Source organism: Rhinopithecus roxellana, chromosome 15 (genome assembly GCF_007565055.1).
Source record: "Rhinopithecus roxellana isolate Shanxi Qingling chromosome 15, ASM756505v1, whole genome shotgun sequence".
Classification (NCBI taxonomy): Eukaryota; Metazoa; Chordata; class Mammalia; order Primates; family Cercopithecidae; genus Rhinopithecus; species Rhinopithecus roxellana.
Window position 1 is genome coordinate 71,206,724 of NC_044563.1, and position 15,487 is coordinate 71,222,210.

Here is a 15,487-nt window from a genome sequence, read left to right on the forward strand (position 1 = left end):
TGCATCCGGCTTGGGCTGATTGTGCCACAGATCTCATTCCAGCTACAGTACTGCCAAGAAGTGAAGTTTAGAATTGAATTTTACCTGTGTTGCTCTCTTTTAAAGTAATGACTTTGAGATGCATGCTTTGTATCATATTGAAAAGTATGTTTGATTTTCCTTAAAGTTGTAATGTTATGTGTGAAACTGTACATATTTTAAATGATGTAGCTTTGGCAGGTTTTATGTGGTTGACATGATTTTATATTAAAAGAGAACGCTGCTTTCATATAGCGTAGCCCCTGAAGGTGGGGCTACTCCCTGTTTGTACAATGCTGCTTCTAGTTTGTGACTGGGGTGGGCGCATACCTTCCTCTGAAATTCTTTGGAGCCTCCACCCCTGTCCTCCCCTGAAACTCCCCCTGTGCACACCCTTTCTGTTCTGGCTGCAGAGATCAAGGCCCTGAAGGAGCAGGATCTTGGGCAAGTGTTTTAGGGGAGGCTGAGAACGTGCCTGAGCCTGGGGGGCAATGTGGAGGCAGGCCCAGCTCCTCGGGGCAGCTTTGCATTTCTTTGGAAGGAAGGGAGGTGGGTAGGAGAGGAGCTTGGAAGGATGAGGGGGAGCGGTCCTGCCTCACACGTTGTCTATTTTTACCGTTAACCTAGGGCCACATTGTTATGAACTCCAGTATAGAGATTTAGCCTTGTGAAAAAGTGTTGTTTTACTGCCCTACGAGATACACGTCTGTAGGCATCTGTGACCAGAAAGCCAACAACGTCTTTTGCATCGGGTGTGGCCCTTTTGTATTTTATTTCCCATATTTAAATAAGCCTTCCTTATACCCTAGCCCCAGTCCTGAGAGCTTTGAGGGTAGCTGAAACCCCTTATCTAATAAAGTCTAACTCTGTGAGAACCACAGAACCTTCTTCAGTTTCTCAATTTTCTGTCTCCTTTCAGGCGCCACTTCCCTTGTGCTGGCGGGTCACCCGTTGGCTTTCTTGCCGTTTCTTCTCATCTGTGTCTCCTGCAGAGGCGGCTTGGAGTCCCGAGTCTTCTAGTCAGTTGAACAAGCATTCATTTGTGTTTTCACCCAGATTGCAGACACACACACAAACACACACACACTTGGAGCTAGTGAGTCATGCTGGCAGCTGACATTGTGACTCTGGAACAGCCCCGGTGTTCTGTGGGCCAGCTCCCCCAGCCTGGGGACGGGAAGCTACATCTGCAGTACCTCCGCTCTGTATCTTGTGGGCTGGGACTCCTGGAGTCGGGCCACTGCAGCGTCAGTGATGTTCTTAAGCTACGGTTGAGCGAAGGAACACACCCACACACCTTGTTTCTCCCCACTGGCCACACCTGGGACCCAGCCATCAGCCTCTCTGCGGGAGTTGCAATGGAAATAGCCCTCCGTTGGCATGAACATCAGCTCTGATTTATTTAGGAATTGTTCCATCCAGACTTTTTTCTGGAAGCAGCTAGCTTGCTCATATGTGTGTAGCACCACAGACGGTTCCCAGTACCATGGCTGTCACTTGCCCTCAGATACCCAGTGATCCTTCTCTCCCAATTGTGGGTCCTCCTCCTCGTCCTGCCACCTCTGTCTTCCACAAGCTGGGCCAGGGCTTCTCTTGTAAACCATGTCACTTAGGGCCTTGCACCAGTTGGAAAGACTGGGTGTTAAGTGAAAGTGGTAGTTGGTGTCTTAGCTACATTGGTTTTACGACCAAAGTCTGACAGAAGCGCTCTTCCCAAATCCCGCCTGCCTTCCCTAAGCCTATTTGCATCTTCCTCTTTGGGCCTCATGGTGTTGCAGTCACTGTGATGGTGACATTCACTGGAGCATCCGTGGTTTCTTGTGCAGGATCCAAACCTGGGGTGGCGGTTGGTGTTTCAAGGCCTAGGAAAAGCGTATGTGGGCAAAGAACAGAGATGCCTTGGGAGTGTCCAGATGTTCCCAGAGCTCAAGAGAGACCAAGCGTCACCCTCAGCACCCAGCACTGGTCTCCTTGGACACGAGTGATCTTTTTCTGGATATAGTCGTGCTTACCTGCCTGCACCTCAGCATCTTCTCTGGGGCCCCTCTGTTGGTGCCTTTGCTCCCTGAGAGTGAAGTGAGAGAGTAAAGTTAGTGGCAACTCACTTCCCTCGCTTTCCTTTCCAACTGGAGGAAAGCCCTGGCCCCCAGGATGACTGGGGTTCCACACTCACATGGGAACAAGCAATTGACCAAGGCCTGTAGGAAGGAAAAGAAAAGGAACATTACTTGGCCAGCCCAGCAGAGATCCCAGGAGAACGGCCCTCTCTTTCCCAATGGGCTCTGTACTAGGGCCTCAGGAACCCAGAAGGGGATGAGCCCTGAATGGCACCATCTAGCACTGGGGAGAGGGTCAGAATTAAGGAAGAGCCTAGATTCTTCTCCCCCGGGAGTGCTGCAGCTCTCTTTTGGATAGCTCAGGGTCTGGCCACCCTGTGGGGTCAAGCAGCCCTTCCCTTCCCATTCCCACTCACAGGGGAAAGTCTCTGGGTGCCGGGCAGCATACTGGAACACCAGTAGAGAGGCCACCGTTGCCACCACCATTCCTGTGCCTGCTGCACCCAACACCGCTGGGTAGGCACTGAAGGGGGGGTCCGCTAGGAGGGGAGAGCATAGGTTACATGGTTTAGAGCCACTGCAGAACTTGGGCCACAGTGGCTTGTAGGGAACCACTAGGGTTCTGGAGAAGCGGTGCCCTGCTCATCCAGTTCCCCCTGCAGGTGACATGGGGGACCCAGAGAACCCGGAGATCAGGTCTCTCCCAAGGAACGTGGCGCTCTGTCTGCCTAGTGCTGTGGGGTTTGACTCTCCTGCCAAATCCCGTTTCTGGTGCAGAAAGCAAAAGTCTGGTTATCTTGGCGGCTTGGGGCTGAAGAGAAGTATGCCATAAAATAAGGAATTCCCAGGATGGAGAGGGGGCAGCAGGAAGCCGAGAGCCTGCCTGTAGCCCTGGAGGGGAGACTGAGGCACAGAGTGGGTTCCTGTTCTTAGTCACCGGCACCTTTTGCTTCCTCTCTATTCTGATCACATGAATTAGGGTTCCTAACCCTCAGCCTGGAGCCTCCCGAGCCCCACAGGGAGGGATGGGAAAGAGCCGTGGAGATTATCTGAGGGGAGAGTGGAGAAGTGGACGGGCTGGGGACGGGAGAATTCAGTAGGAAGGGAGTAAATGAACAGAGGAGGGGGTGCTCTGTGAAGAGGAAGATGAACCAGGGGCCAGTGCTTTGGAGAAAAGGTGGGTCCCTCCCTGGCATTAGCTGGCACCTGGTATCTTCACCTCAGAGGGATGTCCTGCAGTGTGGTGATTCAGAGCCAGGATGCGGAAGGCATAAAGGACCCCGGGGTCCAAGCCTCCCAGCCGCCGGCCTCGGCTCTCCGGCTCGATGTCACTAGCTGCCGTCTCCCACGCCCCAGCTCCTGGGCCCAGGGCACTGGCCTTCCGCTGCACCAGGAAGCCCGTCAGGTTCCCGGGGCCTGCGATGGCCCATTGAAGCTCCACCTCTCTCCGGTGCCTCCCGTAGGTCAGGCGGCTGATGGTGACGTTGGGAGGAGCTGGATATCCTGGGTGAGGGTGGGGACACAAAGAGGCACATGGATACCTACAACCACGTGAGCTTGTGCCCCCGGATTTGCTCCTGTCAAGAGGCAGCCTGGCTGTGTGGAAAAGGCACTGGGTTGGGGTCTGTGGACCTGAGAAGCCCTGTCTTGTCCCACCAGTTTTTTCATGTATAAAGTGAAAGGGAGGCGATGCTGCCTGCACGGCGTTCTGTCTGCCATGAGTGTACCAGATTCACGCACATGTTTCCCATCTAGCTCTTGAGTCCTGCCTATGCCCAAGGAAGCTCAAGCGCTCACATTTGGGAGCGGGGAATCCTTGTGCCTTTCCACTTAAAGCACTCTGTGGCTGTTGGTCTCCCGGCCCCCACCTCACCACACACACACACTCGACCCCTCACTCACTCAGGACCTCCAGCAGCACGCTCCGACTGCTGTTACCCACGGCGTTGCGGGCCACGCATTGGTAGGTGCCCCTGTGGTGTGCCGGGTCAGCATCATAGATGCCCAGGCGTAGCTGGGCACCCTCAGGGTGCAGCGTGAATCCTGAAGTACCATGGTCCACCTGCTGTTGTTGAGGCCCCAGCCAGAGGAGCTGGGCAGGTGGTGTGCCCCCGCGGAGAGAGCACTCCAGCCAGGCCTCTCCCCCCTCCAACACTGACACGCGGGGCTCAGCCACGTCCAGCTGTGGGGCTTCTGCGGGGACAGAGAGGATGAGCCTGGCTAGTGGGAGGGCCTGGGGACAAGGTGCTGGCCAGCATTGGAAGGGATGGAGAGGAGATGGAGCGGGAGTGCTGCAGAGTTGATAAGGAGGCTTGTCTGGGGCCAGTCTGCTTTCTCTTCACGTTCCCATTCTATGCCAAGTTACTGTCGCAGTGTGGTCCAGGGCTTGCTGATATAGGATAAAATCAACAGTGTTCCTCCCTGCTCCTTCCCTGCCCCACCCTAGCCTCAGCTCCTGCAGGCAGGGGCCCTGCCTTACTCGTCTCTGCATGAACAGCCCCTTCCAGCACCTGTCCTCCCTCCCACTAGTGGCCCCCACCTCCTGGCTGGCTCCAGGCGTAGCGCTGGGCCCATAGCAGGCGCTCAGATTTTATGGACTGACTTATTAAAGACCCAGACTCTCAGGTGTCAATGAATCTCCTACGATGGAATTTCCGGTCCTGAGACTGAGTAATAGGGAAGGAAATATTTGGGGTTGAGGTCTCCTTAGAGCCCTGAGAACATGCTAGTTACCAAGCCTTTGGAGACCAAGAGGTAAACCATTCTGTGAGAACTGTTGTATATGACAGCTTCTCTGTTTGCTTTTTTCACTTTTTTTTTTTTTTACTTTGATATGTAATTCTTTTTTCCTGGTTGCAGTAAATAGACTGGCAGAGCCAGATGAAGACAAGGAGGAACCAGACCAAAACCAGAGTAGAGAGGTAAAGAACTGACTTTGGAAACATTAATGCAAATCAACAGTATAATCAGGCATCTCTCTTACACAAATCCATGTAAATGAAGACTATGCAATTGACATTTCCACATCACCTAGATCAGTGCTATCCAATATTGTAGTGACCAGCCACGTCAATATGGGAACTTGAAATGTGGCCAGGCCAGATGGAGATGTGCAGTAATTGTATATATACCAGATTTGAAAGATAAGATGTGAAATATCTCATTAATAATTTTTATGATTACATGTTGAAATGACAACATATTGGATATATTGAGTTAACCAAAGTATTTCACTTGTTTCTTCTCCTTTTTAAATGTGGCTGCTAGAATATTTTAGATCACATATATAGCTCACATTATATTTTCATTATACAACTCTGACCTAGCCTAACCCCCTCATTTTATGGATCAAAGAAAACTTGAGTCCCTGGGAGCTCAGCTCCTACCTACCTCCTAACTTGTCCGTCCTCACTGACTCACTTTCCATGCCAGCACAGTCACCCCCCAAGATCTCTTTATCCTGGTTCCAAAGGGTTGCTCCTCCTGTCCCAGTCCCAGAACAAACTCGCTAGCCCCTACTCACCCAGCTGGAGGTGGCAGTGGGGGTCAGGGGTCCTGAGCAGGTGAGTGCCCCGGCAGGTGAACTCTCTGCCAGCCAGATCTTCCTGGGCCTGCAGGAGGTGAACGGCCATAGAGGAGCTGCTACCGCCCAGGGGCTGCTGCTGTTCGTCAAGCCAGCTCAGCGTGGCGGGGGGCTCGCCGCCAGGCCACTCACAGCTCAGCATGATGAACTGGTGCCCCACTGTGGCTGTGCTCCAGCAGGTGGGCCTCCCGAGAGGCTCCCCTGGAAAGAATGATGGCTCAGCATGGCCCTGTGGAAGGAGGAAGGGCTTGGCACATCCGCACTATCCCCCTTCCTTCATTTGTTCCTTCACTCCCTCCTTCCTTCATCACTTTGTCACTCACTCATTCACACACTCATCATTTATTGATGGCTGATCATGTGCCAGGGAAATGGTGGGAACAGACATTAAATAATGATTATGATTTAATGTATGCTAGAATATAGACAGAAAGACTAACTCTCTGGGGCTTCCAGAAAGAGGACAGGATGACCTCTGAACTCTGTCTGGGCTGATGGCTGGGAGTTTCTCTCTGCACACTTGGCAGAGAGAATGCTGAAGGCAAATTTCAAGCCCAACATGCGTCAGAGCGGTAGAAGGGCAGTGTAGGGGCGATGAGAGGCTGCTGACCCTGCAGGCAGGGACAGTGGGGAGGTATCAGGGCTCCAAGCCCGAAGTGAGGGGGACAGAGCACAGTGTGGATGGGAAAGATGGGAGATGGGGACTGAGAGCTGAGTGCCGCCCACCTGCTTGTTACATGGCGTGTTTTGGAGCCTGCAGTCTGGAGCGCCACCCAGATCCCAGGCCCCCCAGCTCTCCCCTGACCTCTACCCACACTCTGCCTGGAAAGTCAGAGCCCTGGGCTTTCCTGTGTCCACTCACAGAGCGTGACTGTGCAGAGGGCAGGCGGTGCCAGGGCTGGGTGCTGGCCAGTGCAGGTGAAGGCGCTGCCACTGGAAAGCTGGGCGGCTGCATGACTCCAGGTGACGTTGCTGGGGGCAGTAGGGCCAGGTCCCTGGGGTCCTTCCCACTGCAGCTGGGCAGGCGGAAGCCCTCCAGGCCAGGCGCAGAGCAGAGTCACAGCCCCGGGGCTGGGATGCACTGCACAGGAGGGCTGTCCCTCAGGGGGATCTGGATGGGGAAGTGAGTGAGGCTGGCGCAGGCTCCACTGCCAGTGCCCTGCAGTCCCCAAGCCCAGGCCGGGGGTCTGGAGGCCAGGGGTGTCAATGGGTAGAGGAGTAGGGAGAAGTGAGTCAGGGGAAAGACTGAGGCTCTCTGAGGGGCTGGTGAGGAACAGGCTGAGCCCTCGGGTGAGGGGCGGGAGGTTACCAAGTGTATAGGAGTTTAGAGTCCCCAAGGAATCCCAGAGGCCCCATGGAAGGCCCCATCTCCCATTCTCATCTTTGCCCCAGGCACCCAGGAGCCAGCACACCTTGCCTCACTGCCATCGCCCTTCTCTGTGCCTCAGTTCAGTCCGCAGGGCCATGGGAATAATCACTTAGTGGCGGGAGGCTATGTAGTGTCGGTAGCTTCCCCCCTTCCCTTCCCCTTCCCATAGTTTTCTTATCCTCTTTCCCTGCCCTCCAGCTCCACTTGGTCAGAGATATCCCTCCAACAAGAGCAACTTCGGCACGCCTCTCCACGGGGCAGCTGGGTCTGCCTGAGAACAGGCCCACAAAGGCTCCAGCGTGAGTTGTCCCCAGGCCAGGTCTGGGCGTCACGCGACCCCACACTCACAGTAGATGGTGAGCTGGACAGTAGTCTGGGTGCGGGAGTCCAGGTAGCTGTTGTGGGCCAGGCAGGTGTATAGACCCGTGTGGACACGGCCTGCTCTGGCGATGACGTAGGTGGGTCCCGTGTGGACTTGCGTGTGGTCACGGAGCCACACGTAGTGACTAGGCGGGTTGGAGGCAGCCAGGCAACTCAGGGTCACCTCTTCCCTCTCACTGGCCCAGAAGCCCTCCTCAGCGAGTCCCAGTGGCTCCACGGTGATCACAGGCTTGTCAGGACCATCTGGAGAGCAAGGAAGGCCGGTTACACCTCCCCAACTTCATTCCTTCATTCACGCACATGCTCATCTCTGAATGTATGCATCAATCCTGGGGGCATGTAGTATGCTCCGGCCTGTGTCCACCCGGAGGCTAGGCTCTCCTGGAGCTCAGAGTCCAGGGCCCATGAGCGAGTCCAGGGCCCATGAGCAAGTCCAGGGTGCTCAGGGCTTATGTGTGGAGGTGAGCGCCCTGGGCTGTGGGCACTTCCTCGAGGGACTCCTGGGTTGGGCCAAGGTGGGGCAGAAGAGAGGAAGGAGACCAGTGCTCCCCATGTGCCTGAGACTGAGGGGCTCTTGGAAGCAGACAGGCAGCCACTGTAGACTGCAGAAGTAAGATACCGCAGTGGGGTGACGCCCTGAGCCCGATCCCAGCAGCTGCCTCCTTTCACCTCCTTGGACTCCACCTTCCCCTCTCTCCTGCGTTCTAAGCTCGGGGTCACCATCTTCGAAGCTCTCCTTGACTCCCAAGGAGTTCTGAATTCTCTGCCTGCTTCCAGTCTGCTCCTGCCTCTTTCTCAAGAACTCTCCTGCTCACCTGCCTCCTCAACAGTCCTCAGTTCACAATTTCCACAAACCGCCACCGTGAAGACCAATAAATAGGACGCCATTTGTCCTTGCTCCTCAAAACGTCTAAGACCAGCACTGTCCAATAGGCGGATGCCAGCCACAGAATTTTTTTTCTTAACATTTTCTAGTAGCCAAATCTTAAGTAAAAATGACCAAACCCAATCAAGCAAAAAACAAAAACCACCAATAGGTGTTTTACTATTTAACCAAATATATCCAGAATGTTATTTCAATATATAATCAATATAAAAGTTATGGATGAGGTATTTTACATTCTTTCTTTTGGAATAAATCTTCAAAATCAAGTGTGCCTTCCACGCATACAGCACAGCTCAGTTTGGATTGGCTCCATTTCAAGTGACCGAAGATACACATGCGTGGCTGCCATGTGGGACAGCGAGCTCTGGGCCACCCCGGCCTTCATCTTTGCCCCAGGGCTCCTGATTTCTAACTTCAGGCTGGCTGCCCTCTCCTCCCACTGTGGCCCCACCCCCTGTCTCCTCGGGGTCCTGCTGGTTTCTGAGAGCCCTCCAGGCTCAACCTAAAGGCAGACTTTCCAGGCTGCCAGTGAAATCGTGAGTGAGATTATAAGCATGAATGTATGCACGTTTTCCTGGAAAAGGGTGTCCGTGACCTTAAAAAGGCTAACAGCCTGGAACTAGAGCTGCACTGGACACCAGGGGCATAGCACCCTGTGACTCTTGCCTGCTGAAGACTTGTAGAGGGCGGAGCACTGCCGCAGAGGAGGGATTTGGAGAGTTCTGAGGTGTGGAACCCGAGTGTGGATGGGGAGGTGAGTGTGAGCCCTGACAGCTCCCCTACCACAGTCTGACTCACAAATGACGTCCAGGAAGGCCCCGTCACTGCTCAGCCTGTTCACGGAGTTGCGAGCACTGCACATATACCAGCCTAGGTGTGTCCGGTTGACAGGGTCCAGTCGGAATAGTGGCTCAGTGACCCCCACCAGGGCCTCTCCAAGACCTTGGGATGCCTGATGCTGCCAGGCAAAGGTCACAGGCTCTGTGCCCTCCCGCACTGCACACGTGGCCACCACGGAGGCTCCCTCCACAGGGGACGGGTTACTCAGCCGCACTTGAGGCTTAGACACCGGCACTGGCCAGAGGAGGGAGAGGCCCGCTGTGTTATTACAGACCCAGGACATGCCCAGCTGTGTCTGGTGCCCCCACCCCTGCTGGCTGGGGACTCACTTGCCCACCCACCCTGACCATCCCATCCTCATCACCCCAGCTTTCCTCAGTCCCTGGAGTGGGGCGCCCTTTAGAACCTGGACCCCCCCCCACACACACACACAAAGGGAATGGGCAGCACACAAGCAGAGACATCCAAAGCAGCCCGCGGACCAGCTGCAGCTGGGGCCAGGCCCTCACCCAGCACAGCCAGCGTGAGGTGGGAGTAGGCAGTGTGGAGCTGGCCACCAGTCACATGCAGAACCTGGCATAGGAAGTGGCCGCGGGCACCCTCTCGAAGTTCCCCCAGCACTAGGCTGCCGTTCCTCAGACTCACGACTCCCAGAGCCGAGGCGATGGCCTCCACCTTGGACATGGCTCCATCGGTGACGGCCACAGGCCGGGGAACCAGGGAGCCCAGCGGAGTGAAGCTCCAGAGGACCAGCAGTGGGGCAGGCCCAGAGCCACAGGCCAGCTCCACGGAGCCACCTCGCACTCCCTGGACAGACACCACCTCCTCTGCAGGGGCCTCGGGAGTCGGGTGGGGCTGGCCTGGGGAGAGAAGGGGTATAGCAGGACTTCTGGGCTGCTCTGGGCTCTCCTGCACTCCCTGCCTTGCCTGGAGCCTCTCTTTTTGGTTCTGCAGTCCCAAGTGGCCCAGGCAGTGTTCAGGAAGACCACAGAAAAGCTTTTCTGGAGTTGGTGGGCAAGAGACAGTTTCTGCGGGAGCCTCCGGGTATCCTGTTTGGAGGCACTGAAGGAGGGGTTGACTGAAGTCAGAGAATGGACTGGAGCAGAGATCCCCACTCCTCATGAGCCACTAGACCATTCAAAAGGCAGATTCATGGGCGTCACCCCAGACTATGGGGTCAGGTCACCCCCCGTGGTGGTGAGGGGCTAGGGCCCAGGAATCCATATTTGTAACAAACACCCCAAGATGAGGCTGATGATCAGTCATGTGACGACGGTGACCCTGGAGATAAGGAGATCTGCATGGCCGCTGGCAGCTTGGGGTCTGGAGTTCCCTGTGTAAAGATTCCAGGAGGATCCCTGGGCTCATCCCACCCTGTTCCAGTCGCATTGCAGCAAGGGGAAGAGGACACCGCCTGCATCAGCCCATCCAGCATTCATTCAGCTAAGCATAAAGTGCTGGGGTCACAAGGACAAATGAACCCCCCATCTCTGCTCTCATGGAGCTCCCATCCCAGTCCATCAGGGACCAGCCATTAAGTTGTTCCTGTGGAGTAAGTCACTCAACAGGTATTCTTGGCTCAGGGCCCAGCCCTCAACCGCAGCCTAAGCCCAAGTACCATGTTCCCCGCTGTCCCCTCACATGCAGCCAGGGTGGGCCTCATGCCATAAAGTGCTGAGGGCCTCAGCAAATTTGCATGAAAATAAGTGCCTGGGGCCGGGCTCAGTGGCTCACACCTGTAATCCCAGCACTCTGGGAGGCTGAGATGGGCGGATCACCTGAAGTCAGTGGTTTGAGACCAGCCTGGCCAACATAGCAAAACCCTGGCTCTACTAAAAATACAAAAATTAGCTGGGCACGGTGGCACACACCTGTAATCCCAGCTACTTGGGAGGCTGAGGCTGGAGAATCGCTTGAACCCAGGAGGCAGAGGTTGCAGTGAGCCGAGATCACACCACTGCACTCCAGCCTAGGTGACAGAGCAAGACTCCGTCTCAAAAAAAAAAAAAAAAGAATAAAAATATATAACCCAGAAACCAATTTCTTCCAACCCCATGGACGTTGCTTTGGCCTGAGATGCCAGCATCTCTCACCTGGATTACGGCCATGATCTCCTGATTGCCCTAATGCCCCTCAAAAACTGGGAACTTTCTGAAACCTAGATCTGACCATGCCACTCCTAAGCTTACCACCTCACAGTGGCTCTCAGGATGACTCCAGCTTCTCAAGGTAAAGCAGAGTGCTATCACCTACATGGCACATAGTAGTCACTCAGTGAACGCTAGTTAAATGTCTTGCCGATGAATGACTGAATGGACTTCATGCAATGGCTACACAAGTGCAAAAGGAGGATCCCTCAGAAAGAGGCAGGAATAGTGGGATGGGAGTGGGAAATGAACCCCCTGGGGGATCACTCACCTGAGGCCCTCAGGTGCAGAAGGCAGAGGCGTATCAGCAGCAGGAGGCTGACCGGGTCGTGCTGGGCCCTCTGACCCACCATGGCCCCATCTCCCTGGTGGCCACCCACCTGAGGCTCCTGCCTGACTTGTGGGCCCCTTCTACCCAGAGCAGAGCCCAGCCCTGTGAGGATGGTGGTCTGGCTCAGGTTGCCAACTTCAGCCCTGCCCATGCCTCCACCCCTGCTCTCCTGTTACCCTCAGTGCCTCGATGACTCATGAATTATTTACGAGATGATTCACTCCATCCATAATGCAGAGTTGGGGAGGGCAGGACGTGGCTGGGGCAGACCCAGGGGAGAGGACCACCAGCTCCCTGCATTTTCACTCGAAGGATATTGTAAAATTAGAGTCACTGAACAGAGTTGAGAAAGACCCCCAAACTCTTCTGGTCCAATCACCTGCCCAACACAGGACTCCCGAACACAGGGATTGGGATAATAACACCTTCTTTGTTGTAAAGAGTATATTATGAATATCAAACGACAAGACTTAAATTAGCACACGGGGGGCTTTTGGGGTGCTGAAATGTGCTATTCCTTGAGTTGAGTAATGGTTACAGTTCTTCAAGCTGTACATTTATTTTTTATGTACTTTACAAATCTTTGATATAATTCATGCACCCAGATGTGTTTGATATCATTCATGCCTGTCCACGCATGCGCTCATGCACACACACGGGTGAACAGCATGCAGTAGGTGCACCATTCATGCTCCTGGCTAGATTTGAAATATCAAGTCTGGACCCCGGAGCTGGACTGGAGCCCAGCATTCCTGCTGTCCAAGACCCTGTGAATCCTCATCTCCAGCTCTCCGAGCATATCCTGTTGTCTAGCTGTCTCTGAATGACAGCCCGAGAAGGGGTCAGATTTTTCCATCCTCTGGTGGCAGGGTTAGACGGAGGATGAGATTCCTGAACCCCAGTGAGAAGGGGGATCTGATGTCTGGTTTCAAGTTCTCCAAGGCTCAGCCAAGACAGGAGCTGTCAGACTTGAATTCCAGGTGACTCCTCCAGGGCCCAGAGATGTCACTGTAGCACTCTGGCTTCTCACTTGCCTGGGACAGTGGCTGCATGGACGGAGGCTGTATGGACAGACCCCTATCCCACCCTCACTCGGCCCTTCCATGCCTTCCTCAGGGTCTCGAGTCCCCGTTCCCTCCTAACTCAGCTATGGGGCAGAATGGCAGGTGGTCCCTGAGAGTCAAGTTTGACTGCCCCTGGTGACCAGTCCATATGGGCCACTCATTTTAATTCCCCCACTCCCCAAACTGGGAATCTTCTCAGAAGTCCCTTAGAGGTTCCTATGGAATACAGTGTGGGGATCCGGCAGCACTGTCCAGCTCAGGGTGGCTTGCCCCCGTCTCTGGAGAGAACAGGAGAGTTCCAGCCGTGTGAATCAGGGGAGCTTTCAAGGATCCTCTGGCGGCGGCAAGAGCTTGTGCTGATGCGGAGTTAGTCTACGCTGCCTGCGTTATCAGCCCCCCAGCCTTTTCTCAGCTGGGGCATCAGGAACACAGAACTCAGGTGGGGCTCCTCAGCCTGCTCTTTCCCCTGAGGAAGGGGACCCTTGAAGGGAGAACCAGGGAGGGAGGGTATATTAGTCAGGGGTCTCCAGAGAAAAAGAACCAAGAGCCTGTATTATATACAAAAAGGGATTTATCATAGGGAATTGGGTCATGTGATTATGGAGGCTGACAAATCCCAAGATCTGCTATCCACAGGCCTGAGATCCAGGGAGAGCAGAGGTTTCAGTTTGAGTCTGAAGGCAGGAAAAGACTGCGGTTCCGGTTCAGGCAGTCAGGCAGGCGGAGTTCCATCTTACTCAGCCTTCTTGTTCTATTCGGGCCCTCACCTGATTGGGTGAGGCCCACCCACATTGGGAAGGGCAATGTTCTTTACTGATTCTATCAATTCAAATGTTCATCTCACCCCAGAACACCCTCCCGAAACACCCAGAGTGATGTTTGAAATGTCTGGGTGCCCCATGACCTAGCCAAGTTGACACACAAAATAGACCATCACAGAGGTGAAGCCTACCCCCCATCCTGTGCCCTGGCTCTGCCAGAACAGGAACCCCACAGCAGAACCACAGCCCCTGTCTGGAAGAGAAGAGATGTGTCTGGAATGGGAAAACAGGCCCAGGGTTCTTGTCCCTGCTGCCTCGGGAGCTGAGGAGCTGGGAGAGACAAGGTGAGCTGGTTCCTTGTTTTGAGAGACAAGAAAGCTCAGTAGTGAGAACACACCTTGATCTCTTTACTACTGTGTGACCTTGGGATCTTACAGAACTTCTCTGAGCTTCAATTTCTTCCTTTATTTAATGGTTTTCCTGAGAGGAACACATGGGATTATGCATGTATAGCTCCTGCCTGTTAAACTTACTTATACCCCTTAACCAAAGAACGTAAACAATGAATTGAATAAATGTTTCTTGAGCGTCTAAGTTTAAGGCATAGGGATGGGGTCAGATTTTTCCATCCTCTGGTGGCAGGGTTGGAGGCCTGATAAGAGATCCTCTCTTTCCCTCCTTCCTCACTTCCAAAGGAGCTTCAGCCACGCTGATGTCACCTGGTGCTGCGGTCTGCACTGTGCAAGCTCAGCAGCTGGGCCCTGGGGCAGGTAAAGCTGTGGATTCCCAGGTTCTGGTGCCTGCTTCTCATCGTCCCCTGCTGCTCAGGGCCTGTGCTCTCCACCCTCACTGCGTGGCCTCCATCCCCAGCCTGCCTGGGTCCCCAGGGCTCACAACAGCCTGGAGGGAAGGACAGGCAACTGTGTGGACTAAGGAGCAACCTGGAGTCCCTGGAGTGGCCTCGCAGCTGAACTCAGAAATGAGGGAGTTATAAGGAGGGACTCGGGACCTAGACTCCAGTAGTCTGAGGTGAAATTTTGCAGGACCAGGCTGAGGTTCCAAAAGGGATGGTGGGACCTTCCTTTGCACACAGGAAGCCCCTCTGCCACCTCCTAGAGAGAAAGCCCTGCATCTCCTCCTGGGGGGAACGTCAGGTGGGCGCTGCATGACCTTGGGTAAGCAACCCGCTCTGTCTTGATCTTGTGGCCATCACCTGTGAAATGAAGATAAGAATAATAACTCCCTGTTCAAGTTATTGGACAAATGACATACAACCACCAGTATTAAGCCCCTCACAAGCACCCAGCGTGGCACATAGATACATTGAATCAATGTTAGCTCTTGCCCTCCTCTTTAAGTTGAATGCAAATCTGCTTCCCTGACACTTCTATCCTTGGGGAATTCTTTCATGGAAGTTTTGTAAAATTACTCAAATCCCACTTTCAGATGAAAGTCATTCACTATTTGAAATGGCGTGTGCAGCTCTTCTCTTCTCTACCTAAATAAATAATACTAGTTACCATTTGTTGTACACTTACATACACCAGGCATGTGTTAGGGGTTCCCCACAACCCCAAGAGAAAGCATTGCTATTCATATTTTATGAGTGGGCTCAAATTCTCCATTTTCTTCCCATGACTTGATTTTCTGTGCCCCAGGTTGCTCCCCATCTTTGGACATTCTCTGGTTTGTCCCCGTCCACTCTGAGATTGTGGCTCACTCAGTCTGGCCAGGGGCCTGTGGAACTGCTAAGTCCCTTCTTTTCTGACAAGAACGCTCGAAGTCTTGCTCAGTTATTTACTGAGTTTCACAAATACCCCCCAGCTAACATTTATCCTGTATCAGGGCATGTTTGCTACACCGCTCCCTTGGGGCCTCCCCTGGCTCCTGAGGACGACTGGGCACACCTGGCTCTTCTGAGAGGAAGCGGTGCCTTCCTGAGTCTCCCTGTGTCTTTGGACGAGGCAGTGGTGCGGCTGGAATAAGTGCCAGGTGCCTGCAGCTGCCTCCTCTCCAGGACCCTCCACTGTGCACGGGCAGCAGCTACACC

General features: G+C 54.1%; 1 protein-coding gene across 1 annotated transcript; it reads right to left on the reverse strand.

Moving 5' to 3' along the window:
• Positions 1 to 1,393: 1,393 nt before the first annotated feature.
• Positions 1,394 to 11,634, reverse strand: VSIG10L2 (V-set and immunoglobulin domain containing 10 like 2). The gene is made up of 12 exons (XM_030918771.1): positions 11,553 to 11,634; positions 9,644 to 9,994; positions 9,093 to 9,368; positions 7,376 to 7,651; positions 6,521 to 6,769; positions 5,599 to 5,859; positions 3,978 to 4,268; positions 3,282 to 3,578; positions 2,492 to 2,614; positions 2,192 to 2,216; positions 2,031 to 2,083; positions 1,394 to 1,880 (listed from the first exon to the last, which is right to left on the reverse strand). The coding sequence occupies exons 1-12, from the start codon at positions 11,632 to 11,634 to the stop codon at positions 1,783 to 1,785; spliced, it is 2,382 nt and encodes a 793-aa protein (XP_030774631.1). The 3' UTR covers positions 1,394 to 1,782.
• Between the last annotated feature and the right edge of the window lie 3,853 nt (positions 11,635 to 15,487).